At 41.9% G+C, this 20,078-nt stretch overlaps 1 protein-coding gene across 4 annotated transcripts in view; it reads right to left on the bottom strand.

Annotated features, from left to right (window-relative positions):
- The window catches only part of EPB41L5 (erythrocyte membrane protein band 4.1 like 5), a 53,267-nt gene extending 35,147 nt beyond the window's left edge, over nucleotides 1–18,120 (bottom strand). For 3 of the 4 annotated variants that reach the window (XM_064434965.1, XM_064434966.1, XM_064434967.1), the window contains exons 1-5: nucleotides 17,799–17,951; nucleotides 16,889–17,073; nucleotides 6,525–6,629; nucleotides 2,113–2,155; nucleotides 932–1,010 (exon numbers count right to left, since the gene is read on the bottom strand). In XM_064434965.1, coding sequence (XP_064291035.1) covers nucleotides 932–1,010; nucleotides 2,113–2,155; nucleotides 6,525–6,629; nucleotides 16,889–17,073; nucleotides 17,799–17,898 — 512 coding nt within the window. In that variant the 5' untranslated portion in view covers nucleotides 17,899–17,951. The other variant, XM_064434968.1, reaches the window with a different exon arrangement.
- Nucleotides 18,121–20,078: the final 1,958 nt, after the last annotated feature.

Genomic DNA, 20,078 nt, shown 5'->3' with positions numbered 1-20,078 from the left:
TCCCACATTATGTTACTGCATGTAAATATGAAGCTGCACAGGGTACATATGGCTGGAAGGGGTAATGCTACTATAATCTTCCTAGGAGCACTCCAAGGGATTTGGCTGAAGTGCAGATTGAAGATCCACACATAAACCTGAACAACAAACAAATGCACTTCACACCCTTACAAATGGCTGAGGTATGAAATGTCTACAGCTACCATGAAAACATAACTTTGTTTACTCTCCAAAGGGGATCAGCAATAGCAGTAACAACGCAAGGAAGTGTCTTTTACAACAGATGTATATTCCTGACAGGTGGTAGGTTGTGCTCTTTTTCTAAGCTCCCCCCATAGTCTCAGCCCATTCAGAAATGCAGTTCTATGAATCGATTTGTGAAATGCTTTAATCAAGAGGAACTGCTGCTCACCTGATACTACAAACCAACACTCAACTCAGCGCAACATGGCAGTAAAATACTACTTTCCCTTTCCATAAGCTCTTTGAAGACCACACATGCAATGAAATGCTAACTGAACGTCCTTTTTCAAAGAGAACCTCTAACTTGCAATTCAATGCTTTTCTGCCTGGAGACAGGATGATTGCATGCAGTTGAAATTAACAGCTTAAGAAAAAGACAGAGGAATGATGTCTGCTCTCTTCAGTGAAAACTTCTGTCCATAGTGTATAAGCTACTCAGATCAGTTGCCAAAACTGCCTAATGAAAAATGGTGCATTAAGTAATATATACATATTTAGATATCTCTGTGTCACAGCATATTTATTTTCACACACAAAATAGACACTTTACAAAAAGAAAACTAAATTTACAAAAAGCCAAGTAAGCAAGCAGTTCTAAATAAGTCTCCAAATTGTTTAAATAAATACCACAGAAAACATTTCCCTGGCCTTATTTGGGTCCCCCTCTCACACACAAAATCGCTCTTACCTTGTTAGCTCTTCACGTAGATTGTTGGGCTCTGATGAGTAAAATTTTACACGAAAATGCAGACAATATGGGGGGCCAACTGCAAAGCAGAATTCATTCAAGACAGCAGTAAGAGTTACCGGATGAAACAGGTTATTTATTTATTCCACAGAATCACATCACAAACTTGACTGAAATCGGTTGGCTATTTTCTACACAAGGTCTTAAGGCAGGAATTCCTTTATGCCAGGGAAATCCGTGAGGAACATCATAAATATGCACACAAAATAGTTTTATGTGATACACATCAAGCCAATGGTCATATCACATTACCATGATTCTTCTTGTCAAGAGCACATGAATCCAGGTTAATCCCTATATTTAAGGGCTCTATCTATCACCATGAAAGCTAAGCATCTTGGTTCTACACTTGATTAAACCTTCAGGAACGTTGTTGGTCTCTGCAACATCTTCCCAGGGCTTTGGGAAATACTCACTGCTGAGCACTCAGGCCCCTCTATTCCACAGAAGTTTAGACATTCTTTATGGGAATTTAAGAGACCCTTCTATAGAAGAATCATCTCTTCTGGAAACCAAAGAGTTAATTCAGCAAAAGGGTGGATTAATAGCTCTTTAAAAATGTGCATCGCTCTGCTGATTCTTGCATTTGACAGGAGGAATTTTCTCCCTCCTCACTGCTTCCAAAACCTCTCTTGTATTAAAACAACACCACAAATCCCTGAAGATTTCCCACAGTGCAGAGCAAGGAAGCTGCTAAACATCTTCCCCAAGCACACATCACTGCAACAATGAGCCACACTGAACCCTTGTGCAGCAGGTGAGGACTCGGTGGACTGGACACAGATTCAAGCATGCAGGACTGCCCCATGCATGAGGTTCCAAGACAAGTTTTCCTATAGCCAGGATAATGCTCCACAACATTACAACATCTTCAGCTGCCTTGACTCCACTTCAACTACAATTCATGAGCCCATAACATGTTTAATTAAGAGCATTAGAATAAAGTAATATGAACTACAGAGGGAAGATGCCATTAAACAATCAGCAGCACCATCCTGGGTTTTTGTCACTTGCCACCCTCACCCCCTCACAGGACACTGCCCCCCACCACCCATTTCAACTGGTGGTACTTTCCATATGTTAAATACCATGTACCAACAGAAAATGGAAAGGACACTTACTTTTAACTTGCTTTTTAATGCTTTTGGTGTTGTCCAGCCAATGCTGAAAAACAAATTAATTTTACTGAATTATCAATAAAGAAATCTCCCAGAAAGAACAAAAAAGGAAGTGTTAGTGAAGACCATCTTGGAATAACAAGTAGTTTGTTAAAACAATCCAATTCAAATCTTTCACAATTCATAGCTTTCTGTGCACGCTGAAGATCATTTTCCTCAAAGTTTGTAACGCAAAATGTCACTTTTGAACAACAGAAACATCCTGTACTACCTTATTTAAACCAAATCTTCAAAACAGCACTGTCTACTTAAAATAAAAAATAAACATACTATCCAACCACTTCACTAGATTTTCATCCTGTCCAGACAAACACTTAATTCACACATTAGTAGGTCAGCCAGCGACAATCAGCCAGAGAAGCATAAATCATAGCTGAAGACTCTGGCACTCAGCTGTGTGTGGTGTTTACTTGGGGCAGGAAGGGGAGAGACAAAATAAATATTGTTGGCTTTCAGGCATTTTCTTTTGATGACTCAAGTGCAGTAACAGCAGAGCTGTCTGTGTCCCAACATCAGAGTCAGCTCTACCTAATTCTCAAAAATCCATTCACAGGTGACATTTCAGAAACCATCACATGGGAGGACAAGTTACTGCCTCACCTACTAATGCTAATTATAAGCTATATACTGGACCAGAAGCCAAAATAATTGCTTGACTTACACTGTGTACAACAGCATGTGAAAAAGCTTTACCTGGCAGATTGAAATACCTACACATGTGCACTATGCTCCCCAGAATAACTGCACATAATCACACTGCTGAAGAGTTTATACCAGAAGTTAAAGCTGGAAATCCAACACACATCTAGCGGGACAGATCTTCCTAGTGCTGTGCAGGGCCAACAGCTCCCTCCTCCAAAGGAGGTGACTCACCTAAACAGGAAACACAGCACCGTGACCAACATAATAGCACTGACTCAACAGCAAGGGCCAACTACCTGACACACCATGTCCTGCATGGTTCACCATGCCCAGGGAACAACACCTCATCAGATCAATCCCAAATGTCACCTTGCAACTAATACAGATGAATTATATACTCAGTAAGACTCCTTTCGTTGTGTGACATGAAGTTCACAGTGAGCTCCAGGGAGGACAGAAAAGCAACAAGGGTATGAAAAAGAACCAGTATTTTCAGGTTGCACTGCCAAATGTAAACACATTCCTGCCTCCAGAACAGCCCTGCCTTGTGCAGAGAGCTGAAGTCAGCCTGAAACACAGCCGGGCTGTGACTGATTGATGTATTAGCTGCAGATGAGAATGCTTAAACCATCTGCTGCTGCTGTGCACACAGCTGAGAATGCTCTCATTGCCTATTCAAACTAAGTAGCTACACAGAACTATCTGAAATGTATCTAATACCTTTTTAAAATAAACCAGGAAGCTTAAGGAGGAATGAAGCAAATATTTACATAAATTTTGCTTATGCTACCAGTGAAATGGGAGTTAAGCAATTTTTTTTTTCTACAAGGAAATAATATAATCTTTTTTCCTATTTCATAGACTTGCTGTAAGAGAGAGTTTACTTCTTCCTCCACAAAAAAAAAAAATAGAAACTACACAGCTGGAGGCTTGCAGGTGATTTAGATACAGAAATGGCAAGGAGAGCCCTTTCTAGGCTCCAGAGCTGGCTGTGCCCCCGTTTCATCTTCCTCCTGTTTTCTCTCATCTCCTCCACATTCCATGGGAAGGCAAGAGAGAGGCAGGCCCATGACAGGCACCGATAGCATTTCACTCTGCTGGGCTCCGACTGCTGCTGCCCACAGCAGCTCTGCTCAGAGGTGATGGTGTGCGAGGGAGAAGGGAAACAGAACTGCTTTTAAGTGGGGGTGGGAATGAAACCAGCCCCAAAACCAACACATGAATGGACAGACACAGACGTCAAGAAACTTGAGATTTATTCCAAGTGATTATAATGGAATTCAAGTGGACCTGGAAAAGAAGTTTACTTCTGATGAGGGTTTGCACAGCACAGTGTATTGCTGAAAATCAGAGATAAAGTTTGCTAAACAGAAGGCAATACAAACACAGACTGTGCAGAGTACTGGAAGTTCTTACTAAAATAGTTTGCTGCTGCAAAAACTAAAAACAAAACACATACAAAAGCCCCTCAAATCCTGACCCAGCAACATTTTAAGAAGTTTGGGCAAATGAGGTTTGTTCGACAAGATGTTGAGGCTAAAACTGATCTATTCCTGAACAGCAGACTAGAGTGAACACAGAAATCACATGAAAACAACAATTCTTCCACTCACTAATGGTTTCAAGAACATTTTTAAAGAATCTATTATTTGAATACTAAAATCCAAAATGTCAGGAAATTTCCATTATCTAGGTTTCCCCCACTCCCAGGAATTCTTTAACACCCAACTAGTGATCACCTCAGCATCAGAAAAGAATGAAAAAAAAGCAATCCTTGAGTTGTTACAATAGATCTACTGAAAACTTATTTGTAGTTAAAACAAGTGTGGGATTTCTAAAACTTTTGTATAGCTATGTGTTGCTAGTTTGTATCAGTAAAAGTAACTAGCAAGTATGGCAATATTCTTAGATTTAAATTGCGCAGCAGAAAGATTATATCCTTCAGAGCCAGTGGGCAATTCTGTCTACAGTAAGGAACTGGATTCTTACACTATTTATTTAACAGGTCTCCTGAATAATCTTGGACAAGTCACTTGATTAGTCTCTGGTCTCTGTTCTTTGTTTCCAGCTGCAGATTGGGTTTCTGCTAGAACTTGCCAGCTCCTTTTGCAGGAATGGCTGCCATTGCAACAGTTCTTCATTTCTTAAAGCAATTAATTATCTCTGGCTGTTGCATTCAGGTCTTCTGGCAAAATGCAATCTTTTCTGCTTCATTATACGCAGCTCATCATTAAGGTCCAGTTTAAACAGATCGTTATCTCTACTCTGCTGCTTTTCAGTCACACATTGTTAAGAAAAGGAAGCAAACAGAGCTTGAAATCCCCTGTACCTGGTAGATTGTGCAGTATCAAATATTCAATCATGTGCTCTCTGGACTGGCAGTAATAATTTGCTAGACAAAAGCAAGGCATGAGTTGCTGCTGTGGCAGAAAATATTAATTCTTATTAACACATTTCAAGATTAAATAGGTTTATTTGCTAGCAGATCAGGAAGAGGAAAAAAAATATCATATAGATGATTCTACCAGTTAAAATTAACCCACTATGATCTCTTATGAGATCCTAGAGACAGGGAAATAGATCAGAAGCCACACAGCAGAAACTGAATTAGGATACCTTAACCACACAGACTACTGCTTTTCTTAAGAAAAAAGACAAATGCAATAGAGTACTTCACTATCAATACTCAGCATCTTGGACTGCACATGCTGAGCACAGCTAACATGATTTGGAGAAATATAAAATGGTATGCAATAGGCTGTTTTCTCATTTCTGTTGTATGCATGGTTCTGAATGCCATCTGTCTGTTAATGTAATGTCTTTTTCTCCTTAGTGTTAAATGTTTCTGTTCTGCAAGTTATTTAAGACCACTTTCACTACTGGGAACTACAGACCACCAGCAGCTAATGCCAGTGGCCATGAAGTTTGCTTCAGATACGGAACACCAACAATTTTCTCTGAGGAGCACAATCTATACAATTACATGCTAAGCATAAAATTCAATCACAATTTTGGAAAGAATCCATCAGGTTAAAAGTGCTTTTGGGTGGAGCACTGTGTCCAAAGCTGTTAGCTTCCTTCAAAGGTTCAAGTTTGTGGATTTCTGTTTGCCTTTGTACAAAGCTGCAACAACTAAGAGATCACCTTCAAACTGGTATGGACACAGACCTTCACAGAAATAAAGGAAGATAAGTCACTGCCTCCATTTTTGTATGCTGACCTTGAACAATTCAGATATTTAGCTCAACTGCCTGTGCTTCTCCTCTGCCATCCTAAGCATGAAATAATTCTCAAGTGGCCTTGAAACACAAAAACAATTAGGTTATACATCTAATAAGATTGACATATGCAGCAGGAAAACACCGATTTTGTTCTACCTGGGGATGTTGGGCTAAGTGAATACAAATTTAAGTTGCAGGGATGAAGGACAAAGAAAAAAATACTCCTCACCTAAAGGCTCACTTAACTTGCAGCTACCCTTGGTGGCAGGATTAAATACTTGACTATAAGAAGTATCTATATAAAACTGCATAGCCCACAAGTGCAAGAACTGTGGCTGCTACTGACAATGCTCTGCTCCTGACTTCAAAACCTGTTACATTTTTAGAAACATGCAATAAAACACCAACAAACTTGGGCTTGGAAGAACCCCCAACTCAAACTGATACATACAACTTTTACACTGTTGCTTAAAAAAGAGCATAACTACTTACTGCCACTTGTGCTGAATCCATGAACCTTAATCCAAAGTAGTCGCTTTCGATAAGGTCCAGATGATACATGATTTGCTCAAACAGGAGCTGGCCTTTGGCTTTTTTCTGAAAAGATAACAGGACTTAGTACACAGCAGGTAGATTTATTGTAGCATCTACCTTTTTCTCTGCACATGTTATACTCTAATTCCAAAAATTTGGTTTCTGAAAATATAATGTGGACACCTTTTTTCAACCCCTTTTATTTTCTGATGGCTTCTTTTCTCAAAGGCAAATGTACACGCCACAAGAAACACAAAATATCCATAAAGAACTTGCATAATGTCCTTTCTTGGAAAATGTCAACACTGACTTGCCAATAGAGTGTTAAAATATCGTTTTATCATTTTTCCTTTTATGCTTTCTTTACTCACTGACGTTCAATGGAACTGGAAACACAGCCAGTACAATTGCAATAACCAATGTACTGGAAAACTTTAGCAGCCAAGTACAGCAAATTGCTTATGAATTTACTACTGTTTGGTATCTAGGTGTTTCACCAGTTTAGAAGCAGGTAGCAAAACCTACTGAATTAGGAGATAGCATTCCATTAGCCAGTGCTTTTAACAACTACTCGGAAACAGTCTGGGGCAAGCAACTTGAATAAATAGCACTTAGATATCGCATTTACAAAACGAAGTTCATAAAACTAACTTCTAGGTGCAAAAAGCCAGCTCATATGCTCATACATAATTTATGAAAAAAACAGCTCTAGCCCCAAGGAAACATCATTTTTACAGTGATGATCTAAAAAATTAAACAGTTGTTTTTAAAGAGAAGGCACATAAACAGCACTAAGCAGTTTCTACACAACATATATTCTTCATGCTATGAGCTCCTTTATAACAATAAATGGAAATAATAGTTTAAGAGTTATTATACCTAGGCTGCTTAAATGTATATAAAATACATTAATAAATTATTAGATCAGAATAAAGGTCAGTATTAAAAAAAAAAAATGCAAAGAAATGTAGACATTATTTATGCTTACTCTGCCAGCAGCTGAAGGGTTTCTCTATTTCTGTAAAACCACCATCTTGCAATATTTTACCTCAATATTTATACACTCACGACATGAGAAATGGGATAACTTTCTAAGCATACATTTCTTTATAAGCATACCCTTTCTAAGCTAGTAATTAGCAAATTTAGTACGGCTCTCAAAATTCTGGGCCAGCCAAATTTTTGTTCTCAGAAATAATCTGGTTTAATCAGTAAGTAATACTTAAGTAAGCAAAGTTGCATGCTGTAATTCTTGTCACCTTCCTCTACCCAGATCTTCAAATATTTTATATTCAACTTTGCAATCACCATCATTGGTTACTTTGGATGTATCAGTTAAATCCAACACAACATATCACAGCTCAAAGCAAAGTCTTAAAAAAAGTTTGTAAACAGAGCCTGTCTACGCAAATTCTCACACAGTTATTTCTTTCCAGGTACTGGGGAGAATAGCAGGATTGGGAGGCATTTGGGTCAGAATGCAACTTCACAAACACACAGCATCTACAAAACATTGTGTAATACTAATACTAAATGTTAACCTCATCAAATTCACTCAAAGTGTTTTCTGTTGGTCTCAGGAAAAATTCCTCCGGCAGTAACAGATTTATTAAACATCAGCTCAAACAGAAACCTTAAGGCAAACCATCTATACATACAAACCCATCCTTTTCCTTTCATTAATTCAGTCTGTAGCCTCAGTCTTGAAAGACCAAGGCATTGAACTGTTGATATTTTTTCTCAACACAGAAAATCTTCTACTTAAACATTAATATAATACTACAAGTGAAATAAATTCAGCACCTGCAACAGCAAAAACTAGAAAAACACTCTATGCTGTATGAAGCTTTTGATAGCTTGTCTAAGACAAGTGGAAAATCTCCCCTTATTGAGCAGAGCATTTGAGATCCTTCTCAATTCCTCTGTAGGTCATCTTTAAAAAGTGCGATTAACCAGTTATCTCAGGCAAATTCCCTGCCGGTGACAGAAGCACTTTGGCTCCAGCCTGGAACACTACACATACTACTTCAGACTACCCACGAGCAAAACTTCAATTTCTGCAGTGTCAGATTAGTTTCAGAATGCGTTTGCCATTTCAGAAATCTCAGCAGAGGACTTAAAGATTAACTGGACACCGAATGATAAAGTCCCTGAGGAAGCAGTGGAGCAGCTGTGGAAAGATCTGCAGGACTTCTGGTTGTTCTCTGACTTAAATCACCAGGGCTGTTAACATGGAATTAATTATGTACTACTTTGCATATGACTTAAAACATCAGCAGCTGTATTTGGTGCAAGTCAACAGAAGTGTCACACATGCTTTACTAAAGTCCTTCCTCCTTAAACAAATGGCAACCAAAAATATTAATGCTTTGTAACCAGTCAACTTTTATGAATCAAAATTAATTTCTTTGTATTCAATAAAAGTAAGATCTCAAGTATTTTCAAAGAGCAAAGATATACTTTTATTATATTTTCTTGCAAAAAATTGCCCTAATTTTCTCATGGCAATATTGGTGCTAATAACGTCAAGGCTGTGGGTTCGATCCCAGTATGGGCCATTAAGAGTCAGACTCAATGATCCTTGTGGGTTCCTTCCCATTCAGAATATTCTGTGATTCTGTCAAAGTGACATTTTTATCCTGCTGCTGTCTTATGCTTTTTCCCGTCTCCTTTCTTTCCCTTACAGCAGATCTCAGGTTACACTCAAAGGACGAATAATTTCAACTGTTTAATGGTTACTGATGAACTATTAACAACTCCACTCACAAGCAGTCCAGTCAGTGGCTGGTCCTCCCTTCAGGGCACAAATTAAACTTCTCCTGGGTTTGCAATTCAGTAAAACCTGACTACCTGATTTACAGAGTTTGCTCTTCTCTCTAGGAAGCAACAGCAAACATCTCACAGCAGGAGAATGAACAACAGGAAAACGTAAACAAAATACACCATATATATAGGGCAGGACCTCTCCTGGCTTTGCCACACTGGATAAAAGCATCTTCTGATCACTTGGGAATGAATCACATGGCCTCTGCCCCCTCCCCCCCTTTCCTCAATGAAAGGGATGCTCCCAACTAATGACATCTCCTGCTGCTCTTAATAACTGCAATTGCTGGCTGAGGAGGTGTTACCAAGGCTGGGCGTAGCCCGGCAGCTCAGCAACAAGGCTGGCTGCTCACCTCGGTTCGTCCCTTCACGGCCGGCTAAGGCGATCCCGGCACGTTCTCCTCGGCTCAGGCACCTCAGCCACTGCCCAAAACCTGAAAGGCAGCATTTATACCCTCTTCTCATGGCCTCAGAGTACCGGCTATTGCAGGGACACGCACCCATGAGGATAAGCCAGCCAGGTGCTCCAAACCTGCCTGGTGTCAGAGCCACGTTCAGCACCAGAGCAGCCAGTACACACCAGCACCGGAGAAGCAGCACAAGCTCACAGGAACTGGAGAGGAGCTGGTGCTGCTGAGCACCAGCTGAATGGCTCACTTCGAGTTTTCAATCGCAGCAAAGCAGTTCTTTTTTTTTTACAAAACTTGAAAAATAACCCCAAAATAACCTAATATATCTACTACTTAAAATACTTATCAGAAAATAATCTCTCCTGTTTATTTCTTTCTTTGTGAAGGAATAGAGGGCCCTATGCAAGATGAACTTTGAAAAAAAATAATGAATAAGCATTACCTTCTTGGGACTCACTATCCCTTCCATGTGTACTTTTTGTTTAGATTTCTTCAAATAATCACATTAATATTTTAATTAACAATAACTAACAGTAACTATTGTCTTCAATAGCTACCAAGTGGTAAAAACTTCCCTTCCTGGTTTTTGTCAGCTTATCAGGAGGGTTACCATTCATATGCATATGAGCTTCCTTAGAAATATCCACGTCATTTACACAGACACACACACAGAGAAGGTATGGGTCCCTACTCAGGATTTACAGCTACCCAGTTGCTAGGATGTCACCTATGCATGTTTGCAGACCACAGCAGCACAGAAGCAGCAGATGAGCCTGCTCATTTTTTAAATGAAGTAAATCCTCTTCTCTGAAACCACAGGTTTCAAACAACGAAATGAGAAAGCTTCAACCATGAGCTTTAAAGGATGATGATTTCATATCAATATCATGCAAAAGGTGTCTACAGTTAACACCATTAAAGTTTGCTGCAGAATTGGAGGGTTAAAACCCCTTATCGTTACAAAGGCAGTGTTAGAAGTACACATTATTTGTATCATCCTGATCTTCTTACGGCTTTAAGTACTGACCTACAAATGGAGCTGCTCCTCTCCTCAAACACTAAGCACCATTCCTACAAATAACTTTTCCAAACTCTCCAGTCAATTTTCTCATTCATCTAAAGATGCCACTGGCAGCAAAACTCTACTTATTCTAGTGCTTCTCTCTCTGGTTTATCCTCAGTTTTTGACAAGACTGCTGTACACACTTGTGAATATAAAACCCTGCAGGCTGGAACACCGGGGAGAATTTCTATCTCCAAAGATACAGCTTATCAATTCTATTTACTCAGTGTCTCACAAGTACAGGAAGATAAGCATTTGGGATTAAATATTTTGTTCTTTTGTTCTTTGGAGAAAGAAGGCATTTCCCAAAAATCTTCATAATGAAGAAATTATTTCAATACCCATCCTAACTGCACATCCACTAGAGTGCTATGTAGAAGGATTTTAATGTACTGTGCTCGAGCTTATTGACCCTATTACATAAGGCAAAGACTCAAAACATTCATATCTGACCGTCTGTTTTGTGGAAGTCTGTTTCAACTTCCTGAAAATTTTTATCTTCTAACTACCAATTTGATTTAATCAACTTTTTAATTCTTTCTGATACAGAATATATCCAAATTACTTGTTCAGCATTAAGGTTTACAGATTAAATGCCTTCCCCCATTATAACTGTCAAACATTTCAGTTTTATTTGGTGTTTCACCTGCAGGTTTCTCATGAGCAATTTGATTAAGAGCACCAGAGAGTCCCAAGCCTTTGCAGAGGCAGTTCAGCAGGAAAGCAGGACTTCAGATAAAATTCGCTGAGAGTTAAGAACATGAAACTTTCAGGCAACTAAACCAGCCTGCAGCACAAGCCCCAGAAACATTCTGGCAGCACACTGCAGGCCAAACAATTTACTCTTCAAGCAGCACAGATTGCTGCCAGCTGCTCCCTTCCTCCCTCCTTTCCAACAGTGCCAGGGCACGGAGCACTGCAGCGAGACCGAAACGCTTGCCTGCCATGGCCCCGGAGCTGGACTCCGTGCAGGCATCTGTGCTGCTCACACGGCACAGCCACTCAGCATTCCCTTGCTCAGGTCCCATCTCACCACGGATTTCAGCCTGGCACCCCAGGAAGCACTGGCTCACCCTGCACTACGGCCAGGCTCCCTCCCACCGCACCGACAGCAGCGCCTCTGCTGTGGAACACACGGCTCACGACTGATTCTGTCCAGTTCCAGGCCCCTAAAGGTCTTTCAGAAGTTTAAGCAAACACCCAAAAGCATGTCAATACTTTCAGACAGAAGATCACATGGGAAATAAAGTTTTAATCTAAAACGTTATAGCCTTAGCACACACAAAAAGGGGCACGTTCAAATGTTTGTGTTATTACTACTTCTGTCAGCTGAGCTTTATTTTGAAACTTTGGAGGTCAGCCTTGAACTCCCGTTACTCACAGTGAGTACTCACAGTACTCATTTTATTTGATGGCTGATTTTCCAGCATTTTTAGCAGTACTATATCTTCTTGTTAATCAACATCCACACAAGGAACAGCATTATGTATACTTAGCAAGTGGCCATTAATATTCCACAAGTTTTTAATAAACCAGAGTGGATTACTGAGTAAAATCAACTATCACAATGCATCTCTGATCTTGCAGTCAGATCCATACAAATAATTTCTCTCCAAAAAAAAGCCACTGGTGCTCCTTAATGATTTTTGCATTCCAGATAGATTTCTTAATTTTTATTTAAAATAGTCACTACAGATACAGTCCTTTTTTTATCTTGTTTTATACTCCAAAAGTCCAAAGAGTTTGATTCAATCCCACTATTATACACAGTCCTTGGATTGGCTTGTGTAAGACCTTGTTTTAATGATACTTCATTATAATAAGGACAAAACCATCTCATTTTGCAACCTCCATATCAAGTTTCATGCATGTGTAAATAAGGAATATTCCAAGATAAAAAACTACTCAGAGAGAGTATCCATTCTCATAATTTCTGTCTTTCATCTTATACCACCAGGAAGCATTTACCTAAAACTTTGCACGTACAGAAACTGGAATACAATTAACGCTCCATTATCCATGAGAAGATTATGTAAATTGTGGGTTAGGCAGGGTCAGGTTTTTTTGCTGAAACACTGCTGGCTTCCACAAAGTACAGTTCTGCTTCCATAAGACACTACACTTACTATCTGTCTCTCTTGTAAGGCTGACCTTGCTCCCCCGTGAAAAGCAATCCAAAAATTTTATATTCCAAATGCAGGTACTTGCATTATTTATATTATCAGTTCTCCCCATCTACGTTATCTTTTCCCTCTCCCAATTACTACTATGGATAGCACAGAATTGACTGTTTGGTACTCAATTGTAAAATATTTTGATTTTAAAATCCTCTGGAGCTCTCTATTACTTAAAACAGCACTTTATTTTAAACTCTTGACAAAGATTTTTGTTCCTAATTATTTCATATGTTGTTGGTGACCCCAGATGAAAACTTTTTGTACTTTCAAGTTCCCCCTCACCAACCTGTCTTTCCTCACAAACCACGAGCACCAAGAGAGCTGGTATGCCAGCTGCTGAGGTTCCCTTGACAGACCAGACTGGGATGACTGAGCTGATGGAATCTTCAGGTAATAAACCAGGGCTGTTCATGGCTTTTGAGCCTTGGGAATTCCAGAGGTGCAGTGGGGGAAGATGTAGTTTAGTTTTGCATGGGAACAGGATGAAAAGTAAGATAAGGGATGATAGCAAAACAGAGTTCTTGTCCTTTCACCACTCATACTACTCAGCAAACATTCCACCCACGGATCTTAAACAACTGGAAGAAAAAGCACAACCTGACATTTGTCCAAGTTGAACACAAGTTAACAGAAAAGCAGAATGTATGATGAACAACATCCACAACAGCATTTACAGACAACATCTATTTTATGAAAACTTTTTCAAGATCAACAAACAAGCTTCTTAGTCTTTCACTAGGCACAAAAATCCGTAAAAACAGCTGAATGCATTTGGAGAAACATGCACTTCAAAAGAGTGGTAAGAGGAAAACTACCAGGTCAAAAGCAACTTTAAATCTGATATGAAGCTGTGGGAGAAAAACCTGACATCATTCAATCTGCCCCAAAAAAACCACTGATAACTTGCATTAAGTTCATGCCTCCCATTTTGAACATACCAAGGTGTCAGTACATATATACATGACACTGACATTCTTCTGTCATTGACATAGCTACAAAAGCAGTAGATTCTTGCAAAGAATCCAATCTATGTACTGTCTATGACTGCAGCTTTAGTGAAAAGTTCAAGTCAGGCATTTTTCTAATTAAAAACAACAGAAGACCTAGAAAAGCAGAAAGATTAAGTAGCTTGACAGACACCAAAGATAAGATCAGTGGACAAAAAGCAGAGTTACTGCTCAAATCCTGGCTCTGTGTCTAATAAGTTAAATCTCAACTGCATCATTTACAACCTGTCCCTTCTGTCTCATTGTAAATATTCATAAATATCAGTCTTTGCTACTTAATAACTCTCAAATGTGTCTGGCTTACATGACAACGTCCCTTGTGGTTGCTTCTTGCTGTTGTTTTTGCCTTTCCTTTTCATTTTAAAATTAAGGAGAAATCTCAGGTTCAATTATATCAATGATTGTAAATGCAGAATAATCTTCTCAGTAAAAAATCCACAGTAAGGGTACAGCTCAACAGCATTTTGAGCAAACTTAAGCCTAGTATCACCTCTAAATGCTTCTTCACCACATTTGGGGAGGCACATGGGGAACCAGATTGGAGAATCGCTCCAGCTGGAAACTACATAACGAAATTATACTGATTATTTTCAGCCACAGCATTTTCTTGACTTAGCTTACTGCCTGGCTGCTAAAAAACTGTTTCTTCTGCCAAGGGGTATGAGAAAACAAGGACAAACGCAATAACGAAAGCAACATCTTTCCTTCCTGTGGCAGCAACAGCTTATGCCACTGTATTTGTGTAGCCATGGATTTAAAAAGGTATGGCATTCATTCCTGCCTAGACAACCCTTTCTCTGGCTGTGAACTAACCTGTTTGCTAAATGATTAATTCTTAAGAAAAGCTTGGTTATTTATTTTTTTTAATAAAACAATTTCAGAGTGCTTAGGTAGACAGTGCAACTGTGCACAAATGAACTGGCAGACCAGGGGGCACCTCTTTGAGAGAAAGAGCTCATTTTTACTGCCAACAAAGTAACAGTACCAGTCTTGGAAAGATCTTAGTTCAAAGAGCCCAGAGTCTCCAAGAAAGGTTTTGTAAAAGAAAAAAAATATATACACATGCATTTTTAATTTAAGCTTTACATTTTAGAAAGTGATGTTGTTTTGCCAGGATTTTGTACCCCCCCACTTCGTCTCCTGTCTTCCCTCCCCTTTTTTCTTTCCTTTGTAAGAGTCAACCTCAAAATATGAATGATGCAAATGGAGAAACAAGAATAAACACTCTAGGAAGTTTGAAATGAAACATTTAATTTACTTTTAATTTATTGTACTTTAATCACTGAAGAAACTGGTACATGTCAGCCACTGATGATGCACTGTAATTACCACATCTGGCTATGTCAATTTGGTTACTGTTACTCATAACTAGATGTTCACAGTCCAAGATCTATGTTGGCTTTCAAAGAAAAAAATCTGGAGTGAAAAGAGTTTCTTGTAGAAGTACATAGTTACTACTGCACCCTGGTCTGAGATTTATAGGCCAGGTGGCAGGTCGTGACACCTCTTCAGGTTCAATTTATGCTCCTCAAAGCCTTAGAAATGTTGTTGGAGCCACCAGGAATTTGCCTACAGAGCCGACTCCAGCTCCAAAGATTACCGCTCTGGTTATGCAGAGACACCAATTTAAACTTGAGTACTTTTTAAGTGGTAACTCTTGCTATTAAGTGTTTGTGGGCATTCCTGGCCTCAAATCAAACATCCTAGGCACTTAGCAGCACTGGATATATTCATTACATTGCTTCAGAGATTTACAAATTGACTTTACCACCCTCTATAAACGCCTATCTATACAGTCATTTTGCAAATAAAGATGCCAAATGGTTTCTTTAACTCTAGATTATTTGGGGTTCAGGATATCACAAGAGTTATTTCTGCTATGTCAACAACACTGCTCAATCAAGCTGACTTCCTTGCACTGCCTAAACACTCCGCGATTAAAAAAGAAAGGGAAGAAAGAGCTGTGTGGAGCAGCCAGTCTTGAAATGGCTTTTCTTTCTAGTCAGCAGTTCCAACACCAGCACAACTGTGACTGCAGCCAAAATCCTCTGGAACTAGTCAGGTCTCGCCAATCCACACCTTCCTAACTTCCTAATGCTCAGCTCTGTGAGCTCAAAACAAGTCACTAACAACTATAACACACGGTAATGGAAAAACAGAGCACATCACTTCTGGTGCTACTGCTCATCCTGTTGGCCAAAAACAGGTATGTAATTAGGCAAGCAGAACAGGCACGTGCATATTAAGGAAGCTTTAGAAATGTAAAACAGCGGCTAACACCTCACTCTGAATAAAGCACCATGCCCTGAGACAATCCCTACTATATAATCAGCCCTGAGGAGGGGAAGGAAGCAGATTTTTGCTCTTCCCCTCCCCTCTCAAGTTAGCGTTAAAAACTGCGTCCATCTCTGACACAAAACCTGACCAAACCCAACCCACACAGAAATTGCAGCTAGTACTTCTGCTGATCCCTCCTCTTCAACAAGTCACACCAAGAGATTCGCCTTCTTTGTCGAGACAGATACCTCACCAAAAAGAAAATCCAATTCACCAAACATGTTACCTTCTTTAAGTTATGCCTTGGTGCAACAACTGTGTTAAAACACTAGAAAGTGTTCAGTGTGTAAGGCGTGACATCTAGCAAAACACTCAAACCTCACTGCATGCCAAAGTTAACCATTCTTTCAGAACTTTTTTACGAGCAGCAGCTTAGTGGACATCAAGGCACAGGGCCGACTGCCAACAGCACAGAGCAATGCCTTTACCTAACTTGCAAACAGCAATCCACATCAGAATAACACAAACCCAGCGTATTTCAGGAACACACTCGGGTCACTCGTACCGGTAAGTCCACGCTGACATCTGTGCCGTCCAGCAGCGCCACTCGGCAGGTGATGATGGACCTGGCGTCCCCAGCCGCAGGGATGTGGGTCGCAGCCCTCTGGGCCTCTCGCAGCCTTTCCTTCTCCGCATGCTTACGCATGGACCGGCGTCCCAGCGTGCGGCGGAAAAAGCTCAGCATCTTTGCTGCAAAATCCAACAGAGAAAATGAACAGGGTTAAGTTTTTTACAGAAGAAAAACGCCAAAATCAAAACAAACTAACAAAGCAAACTCAAATCCAATCAGGAAATAAAGAAAAATACCCGCAATAAAGTTCTTAGAAAATTCCAAACTTTGATAAAGAAACGTCAAAGATCAGACAGATTTTCCCTTTTATTTAAACACCCACAGTTCTTGGCTGTGAAAGTCTTTGAAAAAAAAACAAACAGCTCAGAACTTTGAAGACGGCTGGGTGACTTTTTGGGAATACTCGAAACTACGCTTAAGGAAAAATGCAGCGATCGCGCAGATCACCTACTGTTCTCTGCAATCTTTCAACACCACCAACGCCGCCGCTCGCCGCTCCCAGGCGGATCCTCCACAGCTGGGAGGCAGCTGAGCACCACGTACCACCGGCGGCTTTCCCGGCGCACACGCTCCACCTCTCCCATGGAAAACAAGCGATAAGCGACCCTTCCCGCCTCAGAGCCGCGCTCCCAGCTTTCCGTGCACGAACGGCTCCGGCAGGACCGGCGAGCGCCCCTCGGGCACGGCGCTTCCCGGCACACACCCGGAGCTGGCGGGGCTCAGCCCCGAGCCTGAGGGGCGACCCCGGACCGGCCCCGGCCCCGCCGGGCGCCTTCCCCCCCGCTCCGACCCCCGCCCTTACATAACCCCGCGGCCCCGCTCCGGCCCCACCTGCCGGGCTCACCTGCGGGCCGGCGGGAGCGTCCCCGCTGCGCCTCCTCCAGGCCCCGGGGGCGGGCGGGGGGCGGTGAGGGAGCCCCGGGAGGGGCCGGGCCGCCGGACATGGCGGAGAGACGTGGGAGGCCCTTAAACGGGCAGCGACGCGCCGGCCATTTCCTCCCCCCGCGCTCACTCACCTGGCGGCTGCCCCGGCCGCGCTCTCCTGCTCGGTGGCAGCGCGGAGATGGAGGCGCAGGGCGGCGAGAAGGGAGGGCGGCAGGCGGACGGGAGAAGGAACTCTCTGCTTCCCGCCGCTCCAGGAGCCCATCGCCCCTTTAACGGGGCGGGGCCCGGTGCAGAAGGGGCGCCCCCCCTCCCGTGCCAGGTGGTTTCGCCCGGCGGAGGGGCCGCCGCGGGGGGTGGGGGGGGGGGGCGCGGCGCCGACCACGTGCTGCCCGGGGGGGGGGCGGCAGCGCGGAGCCTGGAGCGGCCTGAGGGGCCGCGGCGGGGAGCGGGGGCGGCCCCGGGGCTGGGGCACCCCTGGGGACTGAGCCTGCGGGACGTGTTTCAGGGTATTTCCCGAAAGTTCTGGAGTTTTTGCTAATGCGGTGTGGAGGTTTCCCCTCAGTGGTTTGGCCAGGATTGTGACCAGCCTTCGGCTGCCCAGCGGTAACTGGAACCTTTAGGCAAACGCGCGCTTAAACCATAAAATTTGTAAGAAAATCTTATCTTTACACAGTGCCTGAGAGAGCAGCGGTAGCAGTATTAAATCAAGCAGAGCCGTCCACAAGTACACTGTCAATAACGCACACTGAAATAAGGCTGCGAGTGGAAAGTGCGGTCTGTGTGTTGAGGTTTAGACGCACAGCCCGTGCCGGTGCCCCGCGCTCCCGTCGCTTTCCCGGCGAGTCCCTCCAGCCCGGGCACGAGCCCCGGCAGCGGCCACAGAGGGCTGCACTTTTCTGTGCTTTTTAAATTACATAAATATTTGTGTCCAAGTCAGTATTTGGGGAAAAACAATATTAAACTCGTCGTGCGTAATGCCTGCTGAGAGTGACAAAGCTCGGAGTAAAGGAGCTCCAGACACGCTCAAAATCCCAGGGTAAGTGGGACTCCAGCCTACCCTGTAGCGTGGGAAAGCAGATACTTGGGCCAAAGATAACACAGCATTTTTTAAGCTCAGCTCTGAATCGCGGGCTGACACCCGGTCAGTCCCTGGAACGGGCATAATGAAACCCACATTAATACCTCGGCCCCAGTGCCTGAGTATACATCGAGTTCCCTTGATGTCATTTACTGAAATATGGGGGAAAATAAAAAAAAAGCTGACAGGTAATTGCCCACCATTTGCTGACGAAGTAACAGGTTGACAACCACTGTCCTGCCGCTGGGAGGAGCAGGGCGAGCTTTGAGGAAAGGTGATTCACGTTCATATGCCTGTTTATTTATTCAGAAAGGTGAATTACAAACGGGGGGGGGGGGAAATTTAGATATTTACTTTTTATCAGAGGAGCAGGGACTATGCTTGCTCTCAGTAGCCTGTCATGAAATACCTGTGGGAGCTTGCAATAAAGTTCCCAAAGAAACCATACACAATCTTACTGTATTTAAAATAGAAAAAAAAATATCTTGATGGTTTGGAGATATCTGAAGAATTCTCAGATCAACTAACCAATGGTTTGCATATTAAAGATGCTTAGTTTGTAGTGGAGATCTGCCAGGTAAATGGGAGTCTCCTGGCTGTTTAGTCTACACCATTTCACATTGTCCTATACGACAAAGAATTGTGGGGAATTCGCTGATTCTTGGACGTTGTCCCTAAATGTTCTAACCACCTTCAACTACTCCTCAATTTGAGCTTCTTTCCACTCAGTCATTCACAAGCTCCCATGTTGGCACAAAGATTATGTCCTTCCTGTAGCTTCAGTGACACAAAAACTTAGTAGCTCCTTTTTACAATTTCTGCTTCACACCACCCTCTTGCTACTCTTCCTGTAACTACAGTCTGCTCCTTCCTCGCTATTTGCTACTCAGATACAGTCCAAGCATGCACAGTACACATTCAACTGTGTAACCTGTCACTTGTCTTATATCCAGTCTTCCTATTGCAGTTTAAACAAATCTCCTCCTATGGAAAAGCCTCTTCTTACATCTGTTTTTCTCCTTAAAGTGCTTTCCCACTAGTTTATATTTTTGTACTTCAAATCCAAACACTCTGTCCTCACTTTAAAGTCCTGTATTTGTCAGTGGAATTAAGAACATACAGGGGTCTCAGACACTCATCCCTCCTGAGATTTTTGTCTTG

The sequence above is a fragment of the Passer domesticus genome, chromosome 10, assembly GCF_036417665.1.
Source record: "Passer domesticus isolate bPasDom1 chromosome 10, bPasDom1.hap1, whole genome shotgun sequence".
Classification (NCBI taxonomy): domain Eukaryota; kingdom Metazoa; phylum Chordata; class Aves; order Passeriformes; family Passeridae; genus Passer; species Passer domesticus.
The sequence above is the reverse complement of the archived record's forward strand: the minus strand, read 5'-3'. Positions and strand labels throughout refer to the sequence as shown.